The 27,786-nt window shown below is 39.2% G+C and overlaps 2 protein-coding genes across 2 annotated transcripts in view; one reads left to right on the top strand and one right to left on the bottom strand.

The window, feature by feature from the left end:
- Nucleotides 1–27,786, bottom strand: part of LOC137180244 (uncharacterized) — a 132,200-nt gene that overhangs the window by 76,423 nt on the left and 27,991 nt on the right. The window lies entirely within an intron of this gene.
- nup133 (nucleoporin 133) lies at nt 100–27,609 on the top strand. Its single transcript, XM_067585545.1, has 25 exons — nt 100–355; nt 993–1,108; nt 1,276–1,379; nt 3,383–3,616; nt 4,510–4,680; nt 5,693–5,848; nt 6,958–7,028; nt 7,703–7,850; nt 9,047–9,197; nt 10,477–10,631; nt 11,681–11,772; nt 12,020–12,183; nt 12,488–12,582; nt 13,629–13,853; nt 13,952–14,074; nt 18,375–18,474; nt 18,568–18,831; nt 19,479–19,612; nt 21,624–21,782; nt 24,501–24,636; nt 24,834–24,952; nt 26,090–26,170; nt 26,280–26,344; nt 26,537–26,625; nt 27,348–27,609. The coding sequence occupies exons 1-25, from the start codon at nt 228–230 to the stop codon at nt 27,482–27,484; spliced, it is 3,417 nt and encodes a 1,138-aa protein (XP_067441646.1). The 5' UTR covers nt 100–227; the 3' UTR covers nt 27,485–27,609.

Genomic DNA, 27,786 nt, shown 5'->3' with positions numbered 1-27,786 from the left:
TTTAACTGATGCCTATAAATCAATGCAATTGTTTTTTTTTAATTGTCATGTTGTTAATAAAGTTTTTTTTTTTTTTTTAAACTTGGTCTAGATGATGACGTATAATTCAAGCGACTGTACCGCGCGCTGTTTGTAGAGGTGTATGTTGTGGATTCATCGTGTTGATGTATTTTGCTTTTTACTGATAAATTATTAGATATTTCTCGACAGGGTACCACACAGCAGGCATGTTTAGCCCCCGCACCGCCCCGAGCTCCGGCCGCCGGCAGCAGGGCAGGACCACCGGGAGGAAGAGCGTCTCCGGAGCGGCCGGCAGCCTGCTGTTCTCCCCGCGCAGGACGCCTCTGTCGGCTAGGTGAGAGAGCGGCTTCCCGGTAACGTTTTAACGGTTGTTTCTGTGTATAAACACCCAGCTGGCTGTTTATTATGTCCACCTGTCTCACAGGAATGAAGTCTAATACAACAACAATACAATAAACCCAACTTTCACCTTCAATTTATGGCAAGTCTGGAGGCTACTGTTGAATTATGAGTTTTATACTGAGAGGTGTTCCTAATGTTTTTTCCACCTCTTAATGAGAGTGGACACGACATGGAGTTATCTTACGATTCGGGGTTTAATGGGAAATTTAAGGAAACATATATAATGATATTTAGCAGCTGATTCTCCGTTTTTTCACCACTTACACTTATGAAAAAGTGTCAGACACCGTAGCAAAAATCTTAATGCCGTTTAAATCCACTTTCAGACTTGTGAAACCCTCATGAGAAGATCCCTTCATAGTACACTTACTTAAACTCCATTTCTCACTAATCACAAAACCAGCTATGTATTAGTCTGTTAGTCTGCATGCATGTAATGAATGTTGTATCTATCTATGGTCTGAAGGCATCTAAAACTAGCTATCTATCTTTTGAATATAACACAGTACAATTCAATAGCAATACAACAAACTAGTTGCAGCTGTCTCACTTCAAATCTGTCACCTCAGGTCAACACCCACCCGAGTGCAGAACCACGCGACTGCAGAATCTCTCAACTATGATGTGCAGACCTTCGGCTCATCGCTGCCTGTCAAAGTGATGGAGGCGCTGACAATGGCTGATGGTAAAGAAAAGCTTGTCTCTGTTGGGAAATGATTGTTACATTTATGTAATATGTTCTTTTTTGTGATTTAAGGACTCTGTGCTGTATGACTGTTTTCTGTTTGTCACTGGTTTGTATTATGTTCCAGTATTACCACTGAACATTTCTGTGTATGTTGGTCTCTCTAGCTGATGACCATATCTCAGTGAAGGTGAATGAGAGTGGATGGGCCTGGATGGTTTGTGGAGAGAGTCTGATCATCTGGAAGATCTGCCAGACAGCTGTGGCCAAGGTACAGTAACCCATTGTTGGGGTTTTTGTTTTTTGTTTTTTGCTTTGACGTCTGCATCAACACACCCTCTGTACCCACAAAGTCGTTGAATGATTGTGAGGGTGCGACTTATTGGACATTACTTGAGTTTTGGATATTTCTTTTAATGCAGGTAATGTCAGAACACAGCTGTAAAGTCCTCTTCAACCAAAGTAGAGCTGCTGTTTTGTTTTTTTAAGAAGAAAATGTCCAAAATCTCTGATTCCGGCTTCTCAAGTATGAATATTTTTTGGTTTCTTTAGTCTTCTATGACAGTAAACTGAATATCTTTGGGTTGTTGACTGTTGAGAAAACATTTGGGGACGTCCCCTTGGGCTTTGGAAAACACTGACTGAGATTTTTCATCATTTCCTGACATTTTATGGACTAAACAACTCATTGATTAATCGAGAAAATAATCAGTTTAATCGATAATGAAAATAATTGTCAGTCACAGCACTACAGGGATAGCTACAAGCAACAGTCTCTAACTGGGCTCAAGCCTAGCAATTTAATCACGAAGGGAAAAAGTTGCACTAATAACTTTGTAATAAGTTTGTAATAAATATTGAGTTCAGCATTTTGAAGATTCAATATAGTTGCTTTAGTCATGAGCATTGTCCGTATGTGTACGTCATTTGTGAACAGATGTCTGTGCAAAATGCTGTGTGTGTTAATGCTCTTTAGCACAAATTTGAAACCTAATTTGTTTGATAATTACTGCTGCATGAATGTGCTGTTTGCATCACCGCTGCAAAATACATAGAAATCTTGTTGAGGTTAAAGACTATCTGCTGAGAGCGGTGACTCTCTACATAACATAAGCAGCTTCTCACATAAAGTGCACATATTCCATTAAAAATATGTAAACTAGCAGTTATACTTACTTTAACTGGAAACAACACATTTTTTATTTTACAGTGCTTCCAAAATGAACTAAACTCAGCTTCAAACGAAAACTCAGCCTTCTCTGTCTGTCTGGTATGAAAAGTGTTATATCTGATGTAGAAGAAGAGCAGCTGCTGCAATAAAATCTAGGGCTGTAGTCAACCAAAGAAAATCTTGTTTGACTAAAATCGTACATAATCTTCAACTAATCGATTAGTCGCGGGACAGAGTGCACATTTCTCTGTTCTGTATTTCTCTGTTTTGTGTCTTCAGGTTAGGCTAACCCATCGTTGCTAACTTTGGAGCTAACCTTCACTTTTCCAGCTCTTGGGGAAACAACAGACGTGACTTTTTAGCATTTATTAACTGACACACTGTAGTCTGTACTGTACATTTACTGCCAGACAACTTACTGCTAACCTTTACCTCTGCTCCGCTCGCATCAACCATCACTCCTGCCGATCGCTCATTCCCACTCGCTACGCAAACATACTACGCGATGCCGTATTACTTAACAGTTACGCTACCAATAGTTTCCCAGGCAACGACACACAGGTAGACTCACGTACCGAACACAGAGACTCCCAAACGCTGAATATTTCCGAATGAATGGATATTTGGCGTTAATTCTGGCATTAAAAAATATGTTTTTGGCCTGGCGGGGTTCTCGTTGTTACAATTGTAGGAGAAACACTGATTCAGCAAACGTTCAGTATGTTTAGTAAACGCCCAACGTTGAGTACAGTTACACCCAGCAGTTTTAAATACACCCCCGTTTTCACAGGTAATCTGTTAGTCTGTCCCTCCCGCCGCAGGAAATAATGGATTAATCCTGGAAAGCTGTTGATGTAGCACTTTTCTCCCTATGAAAATAACACAGAGATTATTCGACCAATGAGAATTTAATCGGACGAGAGCATATCAACCAACTAATCGGCCAGCAGACTACAGCCCTAGTTGAAATCACAGCTAAAATATAGAGCACCTGACCCAACATCTGTACAGATGAATCAATAATATAAATGATCATGAGTCTCAGCCTGAGAGGAAACGACCACGATTCAATAACTAAAACTGTCTTTTGTGTTTTCCTGCAGCTGTCTGTCTGTAAGGAGCTGCAGCTGCCTGACAGCGAGTACAACTACACAGCCGACCTCGTGGCCGTGACGTCCGCTGCTCCCCTGGAGACGGCCGCCGTTCAGTCCATCTCCGTCCTGGTCGTGTCGGTGGAGGGAACGGCTCGCTTCTGGCCCAGCCTGGCCCAGGAGGGCAACTACACCGAGACAGATGTGGACATAGGAGACCTCTGCAACTTTGTTGTTGCTGTCAGAGTAAGTCGCATCAAATGTTCAGATAGAAAAAAACACTACAGAACAGACATCAAAGTTACGTTACATTACAGTGGCAGCCTCCACTGCTAAAGCTTCTTAATCAGCAGCTACTACTGACTGCATGAGGGGTTGTTTTTACAAGCCCTTTTTACTTGTAATTCAACACTAAGAACAAACTAAAGAGGAAAATGTGATTAAATAAGCTTCTCCAGTCCAGTTTAAACCTTCAGCTATAATCAAAGGAGACATATTCTGCCCATTTCCAGCTCTATATTTATATTCTGGGGCTCTACTGGAATATTTTTTTCATGATTTACAGTTAAAAAAAACTCCTTATTTATCTTATACTGGTCCTTTATGCAGCCCCTCAGTTCAGCCTCTGTCTGAAACAGGCCGTTTTAGCTCCTGTCTCTTTAAGGCCCGCCTCCTGATGAGCCCACTCTGCTCTGATTGGTCTGCTTCCCGAAGCTGCGTCATGGCCGACTTCTGCCAAACTATAAAAAACTACAAACTATAGTCGTAGGACTTCACTACTTTTTCAATCTTTACTTGAAATGTCAACTTCTGAAATACATCCGTACATGTTGGAGCCGAAATCTGACCCAAAATATCAGAGTGGACAACACGAACAACGCATAGAAAAACCTTAGCAACAACCTTAGCAACCGAGGCTACAGAACGCACGGCTGTTTTTGGGATGTCAGCTCGTCAGTATTCAATGCAGGTTGAAGCCCTGACTTTTGACTTGCAGGCAGCATTTCTAAACATGTTCGGCTCACGTTTTGGTGCTTTGTTCATAGTTTATAACAGTATACAATATAAATAAACAGAAGACCATATGTCCCCTTTAAACAGAACATCATAACTGTTGTTTTACCTCTGTCTTCTCTCAGGGTGGCAGCTTCGTCCTGTCCTCAGAAAAGAGTCGGCTGTTGAGAGCGGGTGCGGATTCTTCTGGAAAGCTGCAGTATCGAGCTCTGCAGCAGGGCCAGGGCATGCTGTCCGGCATCGGACGCAGAGTCTCCAGCCTGTTCGGCATCCTCTCCCCGCCGGCTAACGACACAGTGAGTAATGTGAAGACAAAACATGTAAAGCTGAGTGGGTGAAGTTAATGGTGGAAAAAAAACAAGAGGAAAGCAGCAAATCCACACGTGGAGAGGCTGGATCCAGAGAATATTTGGTGTTTTTGATTAATTAATGACTTTAATATTATATTTCTGATGATCAACAAATTGCGCTAAATGGACGGAGTTGAAATTTTTATGGGATGGTTCTTCCTCTCGGTGCAGAGTGGATTATTTCATTTGCTGTGGTTACATGAGATTAGAAATAAATAAATGGAACAAAATTATAATAAAACACCTTTACATACTCTGACAAATACATAAAAAAAATGTTCCTGCCCTGAACAAGGCTGGCACTGTGACAACAAAGTAGGGCTGCAACTAATGATTATTTTCATTATCGATTAATTGATTAGTTGTTTGGTCCATAAAATGTCAGAAAATGGTAAAAAATGTCAATCACTGTTTCTCAAAGTCCAAAGTGACGTCTTGTTTTGTCCACAACCTGAAAATATTCAGTTTATTGTCATAGAAGATCGAAGAAACCTTAAAAATATTCAAATTAAACAGCTGGAATCAGAGAATTTTTACTTTTTTTTTGATGACTTGATTATCAAAATAGTCTGATTAATGTAATCATTGTATTTTTTATAGAAATCAATTAATCGTTGCAGCTCTACAACAAAGCTTAGATTGGAGTAAAGCTTCTGGTGACGATAACTTTACGAGGCCTAGAATGTGCTGATCTGTTTATGAATTGAAGTTAAACACATAAAATAAAAATGTTTTTGGTCGAGAAGAAAAAAAATCTTGCATTGAAGTTAGTGGGTTGAAATATTTCTGTTGTTGTTCTCTTGGTCTTTCTTGATCGCCCCTGTGTAGAGGATCGTTAATGGTCACCAGAGAGTTATAAAGATAAGAAGGTTTGGAGGGTTCGACGTTAATGAATTAAGCGACTGAACGTTTTGATCTCTAAACCTCGTCTGCCTAACTACCTCTGTCTTCGTTCCAGCTGCACAGCGTGCTGTGGGTGGGCGGAGCCAGCTGTCTGTACACGCTGACCAGCTCCAGTCTGAGTAAATGGGAAGTGGACGAGAGCTCGGAGCACCAGATCCTCAGCTGGGACGCCCAGAGAGCTCTGACGGAGAGTATCGCTGACGCTATCTGGGTCAGTACAAGGATGCAGAAGATCTAGTGTATCAATATTATGTTGAGTTCAGTATTGTACAGGAGTGCTTCATACCAAAAAGAAATTACTTTATACCATATATGTATCACGTCTGGGCTCGCCTCTGCTCCACCAGCTTCTCTTAAAGTGTGTTCCTAGAGTTTATTTTCCATATTCTAAAACACATCGGCTCCACTACAGCACCCGCTCTGAGAAGTTTAAACCTACAAGTAAACAAGTTAATTTTTTATCATACAACCACCTACAGCTCCCATGAAAATGTAGTGGTACAGCAGCGCAGGTTGTTACATCATCATAACTTGATTTCGTCCGTAGTTTCTCAAACGCTCTGATCTAAAGTTAATTTTCTAACTCTTTAATCTCTATATAATAGAATCTCTGCTGTTTAAAATCTTCTACACTGTTCAATCCTCTCTGTCCTGCTGCTATTACAGACGTCTTTATTTATGTTTTAATTACCGTCCTTTTCTAAACATATGGAGCGAGCGACATGACATCCTGTTAAGAAAGACTCTGTTCCAAGGCTGGATGTGTGTTTATGACAAATGTCAACAGGATTTCGAATGAGATTTTTCTACTTTTGGAACAGAATCCAGAAGCCTGAACTGGGCGATACGGACAAAATCCAATATCATGATATTTTTGACCAAATATCACAATATTGATATTTCAACAATATCGTAGGGATGACTATTGGTGCTTTCACAAAATATTTACACAATGAGATTTTTGATAAATAATCATCAGTAATGTGGATATAATGACTAAGTGGGTAAATGAAAATAATAAAACAGTCTGGTTAAGTTCAGAAAATTACATCACAACACTTATGACATATCACCATATCATGATATCCAAACTCTCAAGATATATACTCTCATATCATTATATCAATATATTGATATATTGCTCAGCCCTAACCTGAACCAAATCCTCAACAAAATTCTTGCATTCTATCATTTATGCTGTAGATCAGCAGCCATATTGATTAGATTAGCCTGTAAATGTCTGGTTAACATTAAGACCTTCAATACAGAAAATGTCGTTGTAAGACATTAAAGGATTTCTCCACATTTCTCTTCCACCAGGGGTCAGAGAGCAACTACGAGGAGATGAAGGAGGGAGTGAATGTGGCGTACCTGGATATGAAGCTCAGCCAGTGAGTGTGTGTGTGTGTGTGTGTGTGTGTGTGTGTGTGTCTGCATGACTTTTTGCTTGTTTTATACTTTTGTAAAACAAAATATGAAATTGTCTTGTTTATATCTTGAGTTCAGCGAGAACTTTCATCTAAAAATCCACCTTTCATATCAATATGATCAATGTTGTTTTATTAATATCTAACAAACTCGCAGAACATTTAATAAATACCTATTAGAGTCACTCCAGAGACAAACCATGTTGTTTAGGCCATTGGAATGGAAAAACAACAGTAAATATACAGACAGCTGTAAACAGATGAACAACATGAGGCTTAAATAATAACTTTTTAAAAATTGTGTGATCGAACATCTTAAAATAATGAACAATTAAAGGAAATAGAGAATGAAAACTCGTTCAGAAATACATAAATCTCAAAGAGTGACTCACATATGTATTATAATCTGTTAACATATACTATATAACTATCATCAATGAATCAAAATGTACTTTAACACTTTTTGAACATGTGATATGCGTGATTATACTTCTTCAATATGGGGTTCCATATAAACATGAGCAGTATTTAGTTTACTGATGTCACTTTACAGGATATCTGTGTATTACTATTCATCATTTTTTTTACAGATTATAGCTCAGGTGTGACCGAGTGCTTCGTTGTATGTTTTTTTTCAGAGCCGGCCTGGTGGTTTTGGCTGCAGCCTGGCACCCGGCAGACAGTCCCTGCCTGGCCTACTTCTGCCTGGTCACCCTACAGGACCACGGAGCCGCCATCTCCGACCAGTTCACCGTGGAGGTCACCAAATACAGCGCTCCGTTCCAGGTCAGTCCCGATCCCGTCTCTGATCCTGATACTGCAGGGGTGGATTCAAATCAGTTTAGAGTGTCAGTCAAAGGGGCTCAGACTCATCGTCTTCTTCTATTAAAGGGTCAGTTCACCCAAAACGTTTCTTACCTTATTATCTATAGTACAGTATAGTAGTTTTGGTTAGTTTTTGAGGTGAATATGATTTAGTTTGTGCTGCTAACAGTGCAGTAAAAAGGACATTCAATTAAAGGATAAGCCTGGTGATTTTCTGTGTTTTTCTTATTGTCAACAAATCTCATTTACAGAACCAAACCAACAATGAACTGACTAACAAGTAATTGTCTGTGTATCCAAAGCCTGATATATCTTATTCCTCTGTGCCGTAGACCTCCGTTGTTGTCCAAAAACTATTAAAACACATCAGTGAGCCACACCGCTGCACTGAGTGACATGTTCCTTCATTGTGAAGAGTTTGTACTACATTTTAAATAACTTAAGTACAAAGTCAAAAGGTTGTGATATGTAGCACAATAAGCTAGAGAAGCTGCAAACAGAACCACATTCACACACATGCTCAGTGGCGTCTGCCTTGCACAGAACTACTCTCCAGAGACTGAAAATGTGATGCTGATATTCGTCTTTAGAGCCGTTTCTAAACAAACTAACATGACCAAACTTCTCATAATGAAGGGACATGTCAGCCAGTGCAGCGCTGTGACTCACTGATGTGTTTTTAATAGTTTCTGGAGGTCTACGGCACAGAGGAATAAGATATATCAGGCTTTGGATACACACACTTGTTAGAAGGATGAGTTCTTTGCTGGTTTGGTTCTGCACATGAGATTTGTAGATGATAAGACAAATATAGAAAGTCGCCAGACATCATTTAATTATAACCATCTTCTACTGAAGAAATAGTTCCTATGGAAACTGTTTAGCTTGTTCTTTGGATCATCAAGACTAATGCTGTGAGCACCACAAACTGAGTTTCCTTCATCTTCACCTGGGCACATGAAACTAAAACTATCTACATCACTAGATTCCACGAGATGTAAATGAAGGTTGTTTTATGAGCACCATAAAGGCTAACTGCATACACGCAGCAACTTGTTTGATTTAAAAAAAATCAACATATAGAGATTTGAAACTCACTAATGTTGTTCCAGTCCTAATATTTTAAAATAAAACTCTGATGTGTCATTTCCTTTTAGAATGAGGAGGCCCTGCAGGCCACCCGGCTGGTGGTCCCGCGGTCCCCCGGCTCCACCGCCTTCCTCTACAACGAGGAGCTGGTGTTCGCCTGCTCCACGGGAACCAGCAGGGGAGGACTACCTGATGAGAAAATCAGCTTCAACTCAGCTGGTGAGACTCGTTAGCAGAAACCTGAGGTGTCTATGACAGAAAATGAACTCTGTCTTCATCTTTGGTTTTAAAGGACAATAACAGGTCAAGAATCAGATTAGAAATAATTCACTTTAACTTTACAACATGGAGAGAGATGGAATTATGCAAGACTTCAAATGATCTTGAAAGGCTTGATTACTGAATTATATTACAATTAATTACAACCAAGAAACTGAGAGAGAATAAAACACATTAAATACATAATCATGAATATAAAAATTAATAAAGCGGTCTGAACTTTTTAATCCATAGATTTCTAAGTTGGTAAGAGTGCTTTGTTACTGTTTATAATCTTGATGAAAGAACAGTTATGGACATGACTTGTTCAAGTTATATAATCTAGATTCAAGCATTATAATAAAATAATATATTACTTATGTTATTATTTTTTTAACTTTATTGGGGAAGAATAACAACAGCATCTTTTTCTGGACACATTTGGCTTCAAAATTAGGGAAAGATTGCTCATTTATCATTTATTATTTCGACAGGCTGCCAGAAAAACATTGTTGATACAAGAAATCTCTTCCTGTTATCTCCTTATGAGTGAGAAGTCATATTGAAAACTTTATTGGCTTTATTATTATTTTTATTATTAGTTTAATTTACACATGGTGTTCTGGGTTGTAATAAAAATAGGAGGCAGGTTGGAAGATACTTTTATTAATTATAAAACAACTGTAGCACATGTAAACTTGTAACATCACATACATGTAGCTCAGAGGTTGCTAATAATAATTTTGAGACCCGCATTTGTACAACACAGTTTTTAGTTCTGATTAAAGTCAAAATTAAATGAAAAATGCCTTTTTAACCCTTTTAGATCACATCCCTGGTTATATTCTGCACCTATTTAACAATATATGCCCCCAAAAAATCAATTTCTTTGTATTCTTATTTCAAAATCCAATCATGTTTACTTCCTGTAAAACAAAATATGCGTGCTTACGTTGACTCAAACCAATTTCAACCAATAATATCATCACATCCACCCATCAATCAATCTTCAACTTTTAGCTCAGATTCATTATCGCACGCCCACTTTTCAATGATCAAATCAAATTAGATACTCTTGAAGTGCTGTTTAATCTGGACTTTAATGAGCATGTTAAGAAATGGCAGACGCCCGGCACGAACACACCCATGAGAGAAAGATCTAATAATTACACACATATGAAGAACAAACAATAAATGTCTCTGCATATCTGTGTTGACATCTCCCTCTCTGTCTCCTCAGGTGACGGTGTACGTGGAGGAGGCTGCTGCGCTAACCTGCCGGTGTTTTTCTCCCAGAACAGTGGCCTTGTTGCAGTGGTGGCCAGAGAGAGCGCTTCCATTCTACCGGAGACCATGGAGGACTCGCTGTGCTCCTCGCTGGCTGCAGCTCCAGAGGTAAAAAAAAACAAAAACAAACAAAAACAAAACACAGTGTCTGATGAGCTTCAGGACGAATGGAGGAAAAGACTTTAGACAAAAACTGGAAGAGAAAGAAGGATATTTTACTGCCTCTTAGCTCAAAACAATCATAATTAATGCAGCATGTACAGGAAGCTGATAATTATTTTACCAGATACTAATACTTCAGCCCAGGGAGGGAAAGTGAGTACTTTATCAGGCTTTTGCCTCCTCTAACACCAAATAATAAAGAGAGAGAGAAAATAAAATATATGAAAAATATGAGAAATATGAAAATGTAAAGTTTGGGCCTGTTTCCACTTAATTTTCCATTGTGTGGAAAAACTGCTACTGGAAGGCGTTTCCTACATCCACTCTATTCCAAAATCTTGGACTTGTGGTTAAATGTGTTTGATTGAGACGAGCAGTGAAGTCTTCACTGCTTTCTAATAGACAGAGAGGCGATACTCAGCCTTAATGCATGACAGAAATAATGAGAGAGATCTGACAATCACTGATCCGACACATAATAATAACACTATAGGCACACAAAACCATTTAGGGTGAAACAGCCATGATACATGAAAAACACCCTGCAATCATGTGACACACACACAACACACACAGACACGTTATTGTTCGAAGTTAAAGTCAGCCACTCTGATCAGGGCAGGACACACACTTGAAATGACAGAGGACATGACATTAGAGTTCAATTAGATATTATATATGTATTATATAACTGATTGCAGCATTAGAAATGTTAGTGGTTATTTATCAGTTTTTTGAGACCCCCCCCCCCCCCCCAAACTCCAGATTTTGAGACCTCAGGTCTCTTCTAGGGGAGATAAGCCCCTCTGGCTCCCTGTAAAACGCTGCTTCAGCCTTTCACAATACTTGTATGTCAACACTTTTCACACATTGGAATTTGGTTTTTACCTGACTAGTTACAAAAAATAAAAGAAACGAAGGAAATGGCACTGAATTCTCTTCATATGCATTTGTAAATCTAAAAATATGTTAATAATTTTGACTCTCTGTTGAAGGTTTCAGCCATGGAGACGCCGACCAGAGCCGAACCCGTAGCTCAGGAGGACAAAACCAAACTGCTGAAGGCGGCTTTCCTGCAGTTCTGTCGGTATGTTTTTATATATATGTGTGTGTGTGTGTGTGTGTGTGTGTGTGTGTGTGTGTGTGTGTGTGTGTGTATATATATATATATATATATATATATATATATTCCTTTTAAACTTTTAAAAGGAAATTGTCATCACATTTGGTAAAAGATGTTTGGAATAATCTTTTATGTGGCTCAGGCCTCATTTATTACTTTAAGAAAAATTGTAAATACTATAAACAAAACATGACCTCCTTTCCTTTCTCAGTAACGACCTGGTCGGGGCTCAGACTGTTACAGACGAGCTCTTCCCTGCTGATGGTGATGGGGAGGAGGGAGCCGAGCTGGACGGCATGGTGACCCGCATCAACCTAGACCTGGTGGACGACTACCCGGCCTCCGACCCCCGCTGGGCCGAGTCTGTCCCCGATGGTGAGGAGGAACGAGGGAGAGTGACAAAAGCTATAGACCAACCCTTAAAAAGCCTAAAATTAAATGCTTCACTTAAATGTGTCAGCTGTAGCATTTCTCCCCAGTTTAAAATAGCATTTATTATGTTGGACTGCTTATGAGACCCATCACAGAGACGCCACTAGAGCCTCTGATTGAAGACGAGATATCTTGAGTTGTATCGATATGTAATGTTTATTAGTGGACTTTATGATGAAAGTGTTTGAACAGCTCATTTAAACCGGTTTGTACTGTTTCATTCAAATGTGTGTGTCTGTTCTTCCAGAGAGTGCCGGCTTCCCTCTCACCTCTCTCATCATCCTCCACCAGCTGGAGGACAAGATGAAGGCCCACGGCTGCTTCATGGACTTCCTGCTGCAGGTACAGACACACACACACACACACACACACACAAGCACACACACAGACAGGTGTTACATTTTAAAGTTCAGTTATTCTGGCTGTTGACACCTCCGCTCAGGTTGAAGGGGCAGAGTAAAAAGTCAGAAATTAAATTTACAAAGGTCTTAAATATTTTCTCTTTCTTGCCATAATTTTTAAGGATTTTGTGTTTTTGTTCTGTATCAGGAGAAATTCCATATTTACCATGTATATATAAACATTTTTTTGTAAGTTTATGAGGTACATATAGCTTAAACGAATGCAGTCATTAAGGTAATAATAAGTATTTGTTGAAACTGTTTCAGAAAACTGTTGATTCAACTTTGTAGTTTTTAAGACTGTAGTTTCTGCTGGTGTTGCTTTATTTTAAGAAGTGTTTCTGATATTTAATCTGTCCTCATTGACATTAATGGAATGGATACAGGAGATGTGATTGAAAATGTCCACATGGTGGTGCTATTGCATCCAAAACTGCTCAGTTCTTCTTTGGCCAAAGGTTTGACTTTTCAGGTTTCACTGAAAACCTAAAGATTTAAGATGCTTTAAGACATTTTGCTTTGCTTGGAATAATAATTAATGTTTGATATGGTTTTTCCATAAATAGGTTTAATTATATTGTTAAAATCCTTAAAATGACATCTATTTCTCCTTCATTAAACGTACAGAATCTATAAATATACAAATATTGTTCATTTCAAAACTTAAACTGTTGGACACATGATGTCTCCTGCTTCACTGTAAAGTCCACTGGAGGCTTCAAGTTTCTACATCACACTTGTGTAAGTTGAATACTGGACCACGATACAGAATTAGTTAGATTTGCATAGATTCACATAGGAGATGAATGTGAAAACAAACTTTGCATATATATCATTCTGCACAGAGAAGAGAACAACATCCAACTGAAGGAACAAGAAGAAAAACATGTTTTTGACCTTCTTAGGGAAGATAGTAGAACCTTATGGAGGAGACAAGTCAAGGATCAGTACAGTTCTCTCTAAAATGTCCCCGTCCTTCTCTCTCAGGTGGGTCTGCTGGACCGACTCAGTCAGGTGACGGTGCGTTCGTCTCCCATGGCAACGCGCCTGCTGCTGTGTGAACATGCTGAGAAGCTGCAGGTGGCCATGGTGCTGAAGAACCACCACACCAAGCACGGTGAGCTGGTTAACCGGGCCATCGGCGTCGCGTTGCAGAGGAACAACGCCGTCGTGCCGCCCAGCCTCACACCTGCGGACGTCTTCTTCAGAGAGGTGATTGTTTCTCTGCGCAACAGCTCTGATGTGATCATACGTGTTTGGAAGTCGGATCAGCAGTGAGTTAAATGTTTTCGGTTTCGGTGCACTCGCAGGTGTCTCAGATCTCCTCGGTGTTTGATTGTCTGCTGGAGGAGGAGGAGCGGAGTCTGAAGGAGAATCCGGTCGACTCTGTGCAGTGGGCCGAGGTCGTTCTCACAGTCAACAACATCATTAAGGTAAAGACTCCCATTATTTGTTTTTTTTAGTAACTTTGTTTTTATTTGTGTTTTCAGGTTAAAGAACGGGTCACACGGTAGTACAGAAAGGGTTTTCAATCACATCTCATAGACATTTATAGAGGGGGACTGAAATTAACACCCACTAACCGGCCAAATGCAGGTTAAAACTAACTGTGGTGGGTAACGTAAAGTTACTCACCAACATGGCTAATGATGAATTGAGCTCTAAATATCACAGTATCTGTTTGAATCAGGCTGCAGAAACAGAAAAATCAGGCTGATCCTTCATTTCCCATGAACACTATGTCATGACGTGTAATACAACCAGCGTTTGGTAAAATCGACTGCAATTTTTGAGTGGGGCAAAAACCCAAATGAGCAGAAGAGGAAGAACGAAGAGAAAACAAAGGACGAGAGAAGAGGAAATGAGACATTTGATGACATTTGATGCCAGATGGCGGTCAGGTCATGAGTGGCTTGTATTTTATCCAGAAAAAAACATAATCTGTTTGGAAATTACAAGATGAACCATTTGGTGGCGATTGATTATGCTATATCTCTTATTTTTACTAATACTATGCATATTTTTATAATACTATATATGTCAAGAAAAATGTTTTGGCTGGTGATCAAAAAAGTTAATTTCAAGCCCTGTTCATAAAGTATGTAGTCCATGTTTTCCAGTATTTATGTTGTTCAGATCATAGTCTTTAGGAAAAGGTCAGTTTCTCCATACAGTGTATTTCATTGATAATTGCAGTCCAATCGTCCTTTGATGGAGAGTTTGCCTGCAGCCACTTCTGTGTGATGGCTTTCTTGTTCTCAAATAAAAGTAATTTATAAAGATTTTCGGAACTGACAGTTGCAGCAGACCTCAGGTTCCAACGTTCACCCTGTCCCTGAAAATCACGCTGTATAAAAATTTAATTTTGGAGTCACAAAATATCTTAATATGTTCAACACTTCAATTATTTCATGAGGAGTGATTGTACCACCACAGGGAAGACGATGCCCCTCGTTCTGGATGTCTCCGTCTCTAACAACCACTGAACAAGTCAAGATACCTGGAAGTTATTGTTGATGCTGACTTGAATCTTAATTTAGAATTTTATTCACACATCAGCAACATCACCACAATAAATAGCCTTCCATCACCTCAGACATATTTCTAAAATTAGTTTCTCTCTGTCTCAGTTGAACACAGGAACAGTTGTTCCAGCTTTTGTCACCAGCAGGAGAGATTATTGTAACATGCTTGTCACTTTTTTTTCTGTAAAAGCCGTCCAATGGCTTCATGCAGCTGCCCGCGTCCCAACCAGGATCAAAAAGAGTAATCATATCACCCCGACTCAACTCCACTGGCTCCCTGCTCATTACATGATTGACTGTAAAGTTTTGCTCCAAACTTAATATCAGACCTGCTCCCAGTTTATTAACCCAACAAAGTTCTTAGTTCACAGGACAAACTTTCCTCCTAATTCACAGGGTGCAATCAAATTATGGTGATGCAGTTTAAAAGTTTAAAGCTGGGAACATCCTTCCTGCTAAATTGAGGTTTTCACCAACGTTATCTTCTTTTAAGAATAAGCTTAAGACATTTCTATTTAATTTAGCTTTTAGCGTGTGTGTGTGTGTGTGTATGTGTGTATGGGTGTTCATGTATGCATGCTGTCTTTCTTTATTTATGCTATAAATTATTTTTTAGGGCCTGAGCACCGAAGGTGCTGTGAACGTGTGTTTATTTGTTTGTTCTTTCTTTCTTTATTATTACGAGACATCAAACCATAATTTGACTGCCTAAACATGCTCAACAAGTCACCAAATTTGGCACGCACATCAGGTCTGGTGAAAAATTTGATAGAATCTAAAAATTAACCTCCAAAGTGCCAAAATGTGTTCTCTAGTGCCACCTATGTAACTAAAATGGCCACCACGGCCCATTGGAATGTTGTAGAGAGATCAAACCAAAACTCAATTATGTGTCTCAAGACCTACAAGTCATATGCTGACACCCCTGACCTGAATCCTATAGGAAGTCTGCAATTAGTCTGTCAATATAAGACTTTGCCTCAATTTTGGCCCCCGAACAAATGCTATCTCCTGCAGGGGCGTTAATGGTATCGATTTCAAACTTTGATACATGACTTATGACACTGTGCTGAAAAAAGGTGTTAAAGACTTTGTAATAACTCGAACGGTTTGGATTTTATAAGCCCCGAAAGTTGCAGTGCCACATGACCCTTACAATGTAAAGCAATGGGGAGGCATGAACTTTGTGTCAAACAGAGGCTTCTGACGTCTAAACTATAAGTCTGACCACTTTCAAACCTGTATCAATGGAATTGCAACGAAATTTCCTACAAAAAAATATGATTTTTAATGTAAGATTTGGCTTGGGGGGGGGTACCACACACACACACACACAGTGGAGGCTGGTCCATAGAGGCAGAGGAGGTTGATCCTCCTATTTTTTGAGTGGCAAGAGGGAGATCAAAATATAAAAAAAGAATATTTGGTTGAAATAAACCATTACCAAATTTCAGTATTATTCACAACATATTTTTTCTCTCTTCTTTGGAAGAGACACGTAAAATGATGCTCCAAGGGAGGACGGCCTCCCTAACCAATCAACAACCAGAATGCAATATTGACATTGAGTTGGTCCAATGATAGTTTCCAGAATTCATCTTCAATTCTCTCCACTGTAAGGCAGAGTAGCAGCAGTAGATAGCTCCTTGCGTTAGCCAACGCAACGGCTGGCTTGTTGTAGCAGCCTGAAGGACTCTTTATACATCCATGGAAGGACTCTTAAGGACTGTTGTTAAGCAAATGGGAGAAATGATCTGGACTGTGCAGCGCAGCAGCAGCAGGACACTGCTGGGGAGCGGCTGGAGAGAGAAACAACCAGGAGATTTAGCTCGTTTGTCATTGATGCTAATGATATCAGACTGGTTAAGCAGCAGCCATAAAGTTCTGTTAACTAACAAACAAGATGACCAACAGCCACAAATGGATGTTATGACATGAATACTTCATCACCATGAAAGAAAGAAGAAGACATCAGATAACGTGAGTCAGATACAGCTTCTCTCTCTGCTGTTGTGTGAATTTATCTCCTTAACAAGAATGCAGCAGAGATATATATATATAAGATGTTGTGGGTAGTTTGCTTGTTGGAGTTACAGTGAGCTGTCTGGACTCACTCATTCATGTGGAATTGATCCAGTTTTTAATTGAGTGGTTGTTCAGTCATCTGTTGATGTTGTATGATTAGTGTGCAGGAGGTCTGGCTGCTTGCTTCTGACAGTTTCTTTAGTTCGTTTTTAAGTTGAGCCGTATATTCAGTAATAATCTATTAGTAACTAGAACAACAAGTCTTAACTAGTGGTATAACTGATCATAGTTGATCCGTGATCTGTACGGATCGCCCCCCACGGTTCGGCAGGCATATGAACAGTGGATTAATTGCAAAATTTTATGTCTCTTTTAAGACAAAGTAAACAAACTGCTGTAAGTACAAGTCATGGGCAGACAGCGTGTCACTAACAGAGATTAACATTTCAATCAAACTTTGACCAGGTCATGTGGGTTAAAAGTCTTTACTTTTCCAAAAATAGACTTGACGAATATTAGGAAATTAATTTGTTTTACACACAAACTCATCAAGAGTTTTCAATTTACGAATTGAAATTCAAGTGAATGGGCCCAAAACTTGCATGATTTTGATGACACAGGTGTGAGCAAGACAGACATGTCTCACCTTTCAGAAAATTCTCATCTTCACACTGTTGAGATTTGATGTTTCTCCATGACAGAGGAAGTTGCTCTAACTTTATTGTAAATGCTCCAGTCTGCACCAAACAGTCTGTTTGATAAGACTCCTGGCCTGAACACGTCTACATGACAATATTCCATTAGTGATGCAAACTGGCTGAATAGCGCCCCCCACGAAATTTCAGCGAAGCAGCCCCAACAGCGGGCAAAACAGTGGACGAAGGAAGTGATGTTTATCTCCTTCTAGCACTGTCTGAAAACAGCCTGGGTCTGAAGACATCTTCATGCGCGTGACAGAAGCCCTTCGATTGCACTGCAGCCCGACGTGCGCAGAGGCGTGAGGGCCCGTTCAACGCTGCTTGCAGCTTTAATTTTAAATTGCTTTTTATGATATTGTGTTGTAAAAATGAAATTGAATTCGATACGGCTGGCATTAAACCCTCTGTTGTGTGAATTTTTTATAATTTATGGAAATGTAAAATGTTTCTAAACATGTATCCCGTGTGTGTGTGCGTGTGTGCAGGACATGCTTCAGGCTGCAGGTCAGTACAGAGAGACTAAGGCCTCTATGTACAGAGCCTCTGAAAACGCCGCTGCAGAACCCGAGTACATCCCATGGACAGGTAACACAATGTCATCTTTCACAAGTGTTGGTTTGTTACCTGTAGAAATAGCTGTTTATGATGATTTATAATCTACAACCTTTTCTCCTGCAGCGTCAGGCGGCGTCGGCGGCATTCGCACCGTCATCTCCCGTCAACACGAGATCATCCTGCGCTCCGTGTACCCACATGCTGACTCAGAGCTGCGCAGCGCCCTGTGTGAGCAGCTGGTGGCGCTGTTGGACATCTACCTGGGCGGCTATGTGGCCCAGCTGACCTCCCTGCAGCAGCAGAGGCCCCCAGGGGCCCAACAGGAGCGCTACAACAGCCTAGAAATGGAGTACAGCCAGCGCCGCTCCGAGCTGCTGGCCCCATTATGTGAGTGTTAAGTCAATTTTATTTATGTAGCCCAAAATCTCATTTTAGCCTCAGGGGCCCTTACAGTCTGTATATAATACAACATCCTCGATCCAAATATGGAAAAACTCCCTAAAAAACTCTTTAACAGGGAAAAATGGAAGAAATGTCTGGAAGAGCAACAGAGGAGGGATCCCTCTTCTGGACAGACAGACAGAAAATATATGTTGTCTGTTTACAGAGTAGACCAATAAAGCAAAATTACAGTATTAAAAGCAGAACGACAGAATTATAGATAGTCAACTTGTAGGCATCACAAACTAGAGCCTGACCGATGAAGCCTTTTTTTCACCCAGATATGTTCATTATTTGAAAAAAAACCTAAAAACACTACCAGCAGATTGATATGTAAATTTTAAACAGTAAACTTTGCAGGAAATACAGCAAGATACACTGAAGATGACATAAGACAACTCAAATACATAAAAAAAAAACAGCCTATAAAACTAAAACATCTAAGATTGATATTAGAGGAACAATCCTTCTAAAAAATTAGATTTATTTAAAAATTGTTAAAAAGTGGATTTAAAAAATACAAAAAACAACAGTGGACAGTAACAGTGAATATGTGTGTGTGAGCAGGTTTGTGTTTGTGCTGTGTGTTGCAGTGGAGCTGGGTCAGTACCAGTGGGTCGCAGCGCTGGCTGAGAAGTACTGTGACTTTGACATCCTGGTTCAGATGTGCGAACAGACTGACAACCAGAGCCGTCTGCAGCACTACACCACCAAGTTCGCAGACCAGGTACACAAATACACAAACACGGAGGGTCATTTCAGAAATAATCAGTCAAATACTGATTATTTGGTATGTATGAGCGTATTCTTTAGGCTGGTAAAGGTATCCTGTGCAGTTTTTGACCACTAGCAGTGTTGTGGAGCAATGTTGGCATGAGCTGTCCCTGTTTTGTTTGTATGTCACGCTCCACTAGTGCATTTTATGTGCTGCACATGTTTTATGAGGAAGGAAATAAATGCAGCCCATGTGTTAGGCCTAAATAAGACCTGATACCAGTCTGCTTTAGTGAAAAACTGATTTGTTTACAAAAAAAACTCAACATGGCACCTTTTTTTATCACGCTTTCCGCTCTGGTGGACAGTAAAGTTGCACTCTATCCTATTAGTAGTGTAACATATAACAAGTAACATAAAGCACTAAAAACCCTTAAAACATAAGATCTAAGTACCTCGAAAAACTGTGTGCAGGTGTACTGAGGAGAACTGCTGCTGTTTTAAAGGCAAATATTGATTTCATTTAGGTTTCTTCTGTTTACTGTACTTCGCATGAGGTTAATTGATAAATAAAAAATATTCATGGAATTATTTTTGAAAGCATCCTCACTTTACTTTTAGAGCCTAAAACCACAGTACTGTGTTTAACATGTTTTCTGACGATGAAACAATTAATCAATTAAACAAGACATGATGAGAATAATCATCAGCTGCAGCCCTAAAAGGGATCACTGGTGGAATATAACAAAGTACATTTACTCAAGTACAATTTTGAGGTACTTGTACTTGAGTATTTCCATTTTATGCCACTTTCTTCTTCTACTCTGCTACATTTCAAGGCTGGATTATGAAGCGGGTAAAGAAGGCAACCTCACGTTTACTCCATATCATTTGGGTCTACATAATTTGATTAATTGAAAATGTTTGAGAAAGAGCACTGAGGTTCAATTCCAGCTATGACCAGTCAGGTCCTCCATCCTCCATCATGTGGTCCTGGTCTTGAAGAGGGTCACTGTTAAGACTCTAGAAGAATCCAAGAGTTTGGTCACATTAGTTTAGAAATGGCTCCAAAGACTACATTGAAATTATAGTCTCTGGACTATTGAAAAGTGTTCCTAATATTTTGACCTCCTTGTGTATGTTAATGGGGTGGACAAAATATTAGGAACACCCTTCAATATAATGCACTTTACTACACCACCACCCGCTGCAACCTCAATAATTAACATAAAGTAGAATTATCACCTTTCTGACAACGTCAACGAAAACTGAAAACGTAGAAGATTCATAAAAGTATAATTTATGGCAGAGCTGTTGTATTGGATTGCACAGGTGTTCCTAATACAATGGAGTGTTTATCAGACTCACATAATACTTGTTAGTAGATCAGTTTATTATTGTTTTGATGTGCTGACAATAAGAAAAATATAGAAAATCTCCAACCTTATCCTACCTGTAAGTATAAAGTACAATTCAATATACATACCAGATAAAATATAACATTAGAACATATTAAAAGACTTCTTAAAAATATTTTTGGTAGTCAAACGCACCCTGTAGCGCCTCCCTGAGCTCAGAGTCTCAAACTGAGGAAAAAAAAAAAGGTGATAAATGTCTTTGAGGAGGATTAAAGCTTTATTTCTTGTCCTTGTTGGTGTTTATTCTGCTTCATCTGGAGCTACAGTTATTTTGCCGGCAACTTTTCTCACCAGCTTACTTTTATAATAAGTACTGTAGTTTTAATAGTGCTTTTGTTTAAAAATCATTTAAGTCAATTACTTCCTTCAAGCGTGAGAAAACCAAAATGTTTTCACTCGGAACTCAGAAGTGTGATCACACATTTCGCACAAGTGACTCATATGTGGGTTTCAACATGAGTCACACTCATCATCTGTGAAGTTAAAAACTCCCTCTGACTGATAAATGAAGTTACAGTTTTACTGTTATGTCACTTCCTGGAGCTCTCTGCAGCTGCTCGCTCACTTCTTCTTCTTCTTCATCTCTCATGACGCCTCCCGTCGCAGAACTTTGCGGACTTCCTGTTTCGTTGGTACATGGAGAAGGGAAAGAGGGGCAAGCTGCTGTCCCAGCCGGCCGCTCAGCACCAGCAGCTGGCCGGCTTCCTGCAGGCTCACCAGCATCTGAGCTGGCTGCACCACATCCACGTCCAAGACTACCAGAGTGTATGACTGACGCACACACACACACACACACACACACTCTCACACACACACAAACAGACGTTTCATGCCTCAGCACAAAACCACATCCTCTGTGAGAGCAGAATATAAATAGAAGACACGCGCACACACAGTCACTGATGCTCATGTACGACTTCCTTCCTTCTTGAAACAAACAGCTTATCTCTTTTTATTTTCACTTTGTTTTCTTGCCTCTGATTTTATCTTTATTCTTAATAATAATGATGATGATAATAATATTAGATTAGATTGCAGCTCAAAGTGCTTTACATGCAAATGACAAAGTCTGAAGTCAAATAAAGATGAATTGAAAAACAGATATGGAGACGAGAGAAACAGCAAACAAAACAAAACAACAAGGAAGATAAAAACAAAGATGTGTGGATAAAACAATAAAAGGTCATTAAAAGCAGGCTGGATTACAGTCAGGAAAGGAGCTGACTAAATGGTAACTTGCTGAATTCTGCATGAGTTGCATCATATTTATGAGGAAACCCGTCAATAGAACATCACAACAGTGAAAGCATGAATTATATTTCCTCTCTTTCACATTTGTCTTTGTCCTTTCCTCCATTTAACTTTTGTTTCAGCCATCCTTTTTTGTTTCCTTCCCTTCTTTCTTCTGTCCTATTTTTTTTCTTCTTTTTCTTCCCTTTTACCTCTTTGTTCTCTCTCTAGTTTGTCCTTCCTTCATCCCGTCTTTCCTCTTTTTTTTTCTGTTCTGTTTACATTTGTTTCTTCCATCCGTTCTTCCTTATTTTTCTTTTTTTACCCTTATTTCCTTCCTTCCTGTCTTTATTCTTTCTTTGCTTTACTTTTGAACTCACCCTCTGCTCTACTGCAGTGGAGAATAAATAAAACAGTCTCACTTCCCTTTTTTTTTACCAACATAAAAAGCAACAACAGTGTAAGAAAGAACAAACACAAGATAACGTTTTCATTCCATCCTTCCTTCCTTCCTCTTACCTTTTGTTTTTCCTTCCTTCTTTTCCTTCCTTCCCTCCTATATTCCTTCTGTTTTCTCCTTTATCTTTATTTCTTCCTTTGTTTCCTTCCTTCCTTCCTGTCTTCCTTCCCTTTTTACTTCCTTCCTTCCTTCCTTCCTTCCTTCCTTCCTTCCTTCCTTCCTGTTCTCTTTCCTGTCACACACAGTCTGCAACTAACACAATGTAAAGTTGAAAAAACACCCACACACAAACTCTGTTTCCTTCCTGCTTTATCTGTTCGTGACAACCAGAGTAGAGCAGCAAATATAGTTTCTGTCTGTCTCTCACACACACACACACACACACACACACACACACACACACACACTGAACAGTTCCCTTCCTGCTTGCAGTTAACACATTCATACAGGGAGGCCACAAACACACACACACACACACACACACACACACACACACACGTATTCTCCGTTGAAGACTCACATACACACACGTTCTCTGTTTAACACACACACACAGAAAAAGAAAAACTTCCTTTTTTTAGCAGAAGTGACTCAGTCAGCCGTCCTGGTTTGTTTTGGTTAACGATCTTCTGGTAACACATTTACAAAACCGAAAGAAAAAACATTATTTATAACTAAATATATAACGTACATCTACACACTTTCTTGTGTGTGTGTGTGTGTGTGCGCAAAATTCCAAATATTGTCCACCACATAACAGAACAAAGGACAGAAACTCTGCAACATTTTAGTTCAAAACTGTACATATAACAGTGAGTTCCTACTCAAAATTTAAAAAAAAAACCATGAATTGTTCAGTGTAGTCATGAGAGGTAAATAAAAATCATGTTTTCACATTATGTTCTGCTTTAACTGTTCAGATTTGAGTCATTTTTCTTTTTTTAAAGAAGAATACAGAACATAACAATTAAAGGGCAGGTTCTGAATTTTTCAAGTCAGTCTGAAAACAACAGTGAGGAGCCCAAATGACCATTGAAACCTGTTTTTCTTGCTGTAATCATTCCTCCTGTTCATACTGACCATTAATAGATTCCTTCATAATGACCTTACAATGTAAGTGATGGAGGACAAAATCCACAGTCCTCCTTCTGTGCAAAAATATATTTAAAAGTTTATCTGAAGCTAATATGAAGCTTCAGCGTCCAAATGAGTCAAATCAAGTAGATATCTTTCAATGTTACAGTCTTTTTAGTGCCAAAGTTCCTCTTTTTGTTACTATACTTCCACCTGCAGCTCAACAGGGAAACACTGTCCGAGGAAACACAAAGAGGGAATTTGATGCTAAAAAGACTGTAAATGTGTCAGATATCCACTTGATATGACTAACTCAGACTGCTGAAGCTGAATATAAGCTTCACAGAGACTTTTAAATGACTGTGTGGACACACTGTGGATTTTGGCCTCCATCACTTCCATTGAAAGCACATTTGAAGGATCTTTTAATATCCAGTATGAACAGGAGGAATGATTACAGCGAGGAAAACCTCTTTCACTGTTACTATGGACACCTGACTGTTGTTTTTAAGATACACTTGAAAAATCGTGAACCTGTCCTTTTTTAATACTAAATATATTTGTTTACATCCCATTCATTGGGACCCTGAACACACACTCTGTTTCATGTTTCATTAGTTTGAGCTCCATTACTTTACCAGCTATATTCAGGATTTATTTGTCAATGAATTGATAGATTCATTAGTAATAAAAAGGATTGTTGTCTTGCGTCTGTGCAGGCCCACAGGACGCTCTACAGCCAGGCCAACTCAGAGACGCGTTACTTTGTGAAGAAGAAGACTCTGCTGGCTCTCAGTAAGCTGACGGCGCTGGCGTCAAACCTGCCAGAGGACGAGGTCAACAAACAAGTCGAAGGTAAAAACACGAGCTGGTCATCACTGGAGTCTCATTGCTGACCGTGTGAGGTGAAAATCTGATGTTTGAATGCTTGAGAATCACTTTAGATTCTGGATCTGTGACTTGATGCAGCTTTTCCACTTTTCATACTGCTGAAAAAGTTTTGAACGTGTCCTGTGATCAGACTTTTCACTGTCACTCATCCGTCCAATCAGACATCGTGGAGCAGGAGCGCTTCCTGCTGCACCAGGAGACTCTGCCCCGACAGCTACTGGAGGAGAAACAGCAGAACCCCGACACCATGCCGCTGCTCAGCGCTCACAACCTCATTCAGGTGAACACACACACACACACACACACACACATACACACACACATCCTCTGAGGAACTGAGATGTCGTTTGTGGAAACACACTTTGCTCTGGAGGTTTTAACATGCAAATTTTTTTCTTGTTTGAATCCAGAAACACATCAACTCCACGTCTCATTCAAATTCATATTGTGAACACTGTCTGTGTCTGTCCTGCACTATGTGAATGTACACAGATTTTATTCTTTAATTAACTGTACATATTTATCCTCTTAATAGACACATATAGTTTATTTACTATCTACATTGGTATGCATACTTCTATTCATTTCTGCTTTTTTGAATACACAGTTTTTATCATGTCAGTGATAACCCACCCCGACCAACCCAACCCTTGTTTCAGCTCAACTAACAGTCCAAAACCTGAAGATACTGAATTTATTGTCATGTTTGACAAAAAAACAGCATCTGGAATTAGAAAATGTTTGTAATTTTTGCTTAAAAATGACTGAAATTATCAAAATAATCAATTCATAATGAAAATAATAAAATTGCAGATTAATATTCTTTTGATTAAATAATTGATTCATCGACTAATAGTTGCAGTCTAATCTAAAACAAACCTAAAAAACCGAAACTATCTGCATACAGTATCTGTAGCGAAAACATGAGCGTAGTTTACTGAATGTAAACAAAAGTTATGTTTACATTCAGTGTTACTCACCAAAATTCACTGTGTATATATTTTAGGTTTAACTAAATGTGTTGAATCCTTTTTCTTCCTCACATAACATTTGCAAAGCGAATTTTTCCGTAAATGTTTCCATGTTTTCTAGATTACAGTCTTCTTCTTCCCTGCCTTTGTTGGCGCGTTACTGCCCGCTGTAGAACAGTGGATTAGTGGGAAACCTTTGTCAGGAGCATGTAACATGTCACCCACTCGCACGTGTCCATGGATTTGTGTCCTGCCGGTGCAGGACACAAACAAAACAGTGACCCACTCATTAAAAAAACTGCTCCATAATGCTTTTAGAGGACAAAAACTCCACCGATTACCTTTTAACCTGAAAATGGAAACAAGATTTCCTGTTCACATGGACGTTTCTGAAACCAGACAGTAATGAATTTAAACTTCTCCGTCCTCTCCTCTGCTGTCCTCAGCTGTACATCTGCGATGACAACAGGGGAGCCAACGAGTACGACTTCAAAAAGGCTCTGGATCTCCTGGAGTACATCGACGAGGTAACTTCCTGTTTTCATCGAGTGCATCGGTCTGATTTGTGGTTCGACTCGTTGGGCTTGACGGCAGTTAAAAGTCAATTTATGTGGATTTTCTGTGTTCATGTCGCAGGAAGACATCGTGGACATCGACTCTCTGAAATGTGAGATCTTCGGCAGAGCGCTCCGGAGAGACGAGTAAGATCCATCCGTCATGTTTTTGTTTATCTATTGTTTCAGTTGGAGACTTGACATTTATCATTTGTCTGAATGAAATTTGAAATAAAAGAAAATAAGTGGGATAAACACGCCATCGTGTGCTCGTGGTCCCTGGATGTTGTCACTGATTAGTTTTACATATTTGTGACTGTGATGCTTTATGCCTCCCAGCTGGTCCTCCGCTGACGGGAACGACGACCCTCTGGAAGCCGCCAAGGACAGCATCTTCGTCAAGATCCTTCTCAAACTCATACAAGAAGGTAAAGACCGTTCATGAAACCGTCTCGAGAAAATAAACCAAAAAACAGCCGACATGATACAAGCATTTAGTTAATTTCATCGCCAAGTGGAACTAGAGTCACATTTTAAATGTCTGAATCACAGAGACCATGGAGGATCTTGGTTTATTTTCCTATGATCACAGATTACTTTTTGACTACGGAAATAAGTTTGAGATCATAAGTCGTTGAGTCTTGATGGCAAAACACACAATTTGCTGTTGAGTAAAACATAATTAAGAAAGTTCAGGCATCTGTGGAAGCTCATATCAGTCATTAACAGAAAAATGATGAATGAATAAAAGTTATGATATAAAACTACTGATGAAGAAATATTCTGGTAAGTCAAAAATATCAGAGCTGCAGTCTAATCTAAAAAAAAAAAAAAAAGTCTTGCTAAATCAAAATTATTCTATTATTATAAGATTAAGAAATTATGAGAATTGTGCAGCAAGTGAAATTTACAGTTAATATCATGGAGTTTTATCATTATTAACTTTTCATGTATTTTTTTTATCTTTTCTTGGTGGAAATGAGCTTCCATACGTATCATGTACAGAAAAGCTTGTTGTTCAGCTTCCTTAAGGTTTAATCTAATCCAGATATATGTGTTTTTACACAGATTAAAGTTTATACATTTAAATTAATTAAAAAGAAAAATGAACTTGATTTTCCCAAATGACAAAGTAAACTGTATTTTTCAGGTGTTCCTCTGCAGACGTACCTTCCTGATGTCAAGGAGCTTCTGGAGCTGGATGAGCTGAGCAGTTTGAAATCGAAGCCGTATTTTGAATTTGTTCTTCGAGCAAATTATGAACATTATCTTCAAGCGCAGATGTAAATCCCCCCCCCCCCATGACCCTTTAATACCTACTGCACTTCAGCTTTCCTTTGTATTCTAATCCTTTTGAAGAGTTGTTTGAGGAATTGTGTCCTTTTCTAAATAAATGTGTTGATATTTCTGTACTTTGAGTTGAATATTGTTTAAAATAACGGTGAGGAAGTATCATTTTACAGAGAGTAAAGGGTTAACTTCCTTCTGTCAGCCTTTCACCTGATTGTTCAGACTGCAGATTGAAAGTCACTGTTTGAGGAATCACACATGTATGTTTTTACATTTAGTTTAAAGCTGGAAGATTATTT

The sequence above is a fragment of the Thunnus thynnus genome, chromosome 3 (assembly GCF_963924715.1).
Source record: "Thunnus thynnus chromosome 3, fThuThy2.1, whole genome shotgun sequence".
Taxonomy (NCBI): Eukaryota; Metazoa; Chordata; class Actinopteri; order Scombriformes; family Scombridae; genus Thunnus; species Thunnus thynnus.
Note: the sequence above shows the minus strand (reverse complement) of the source record. Positions and strands in the feature narration are given on the sequence as shown.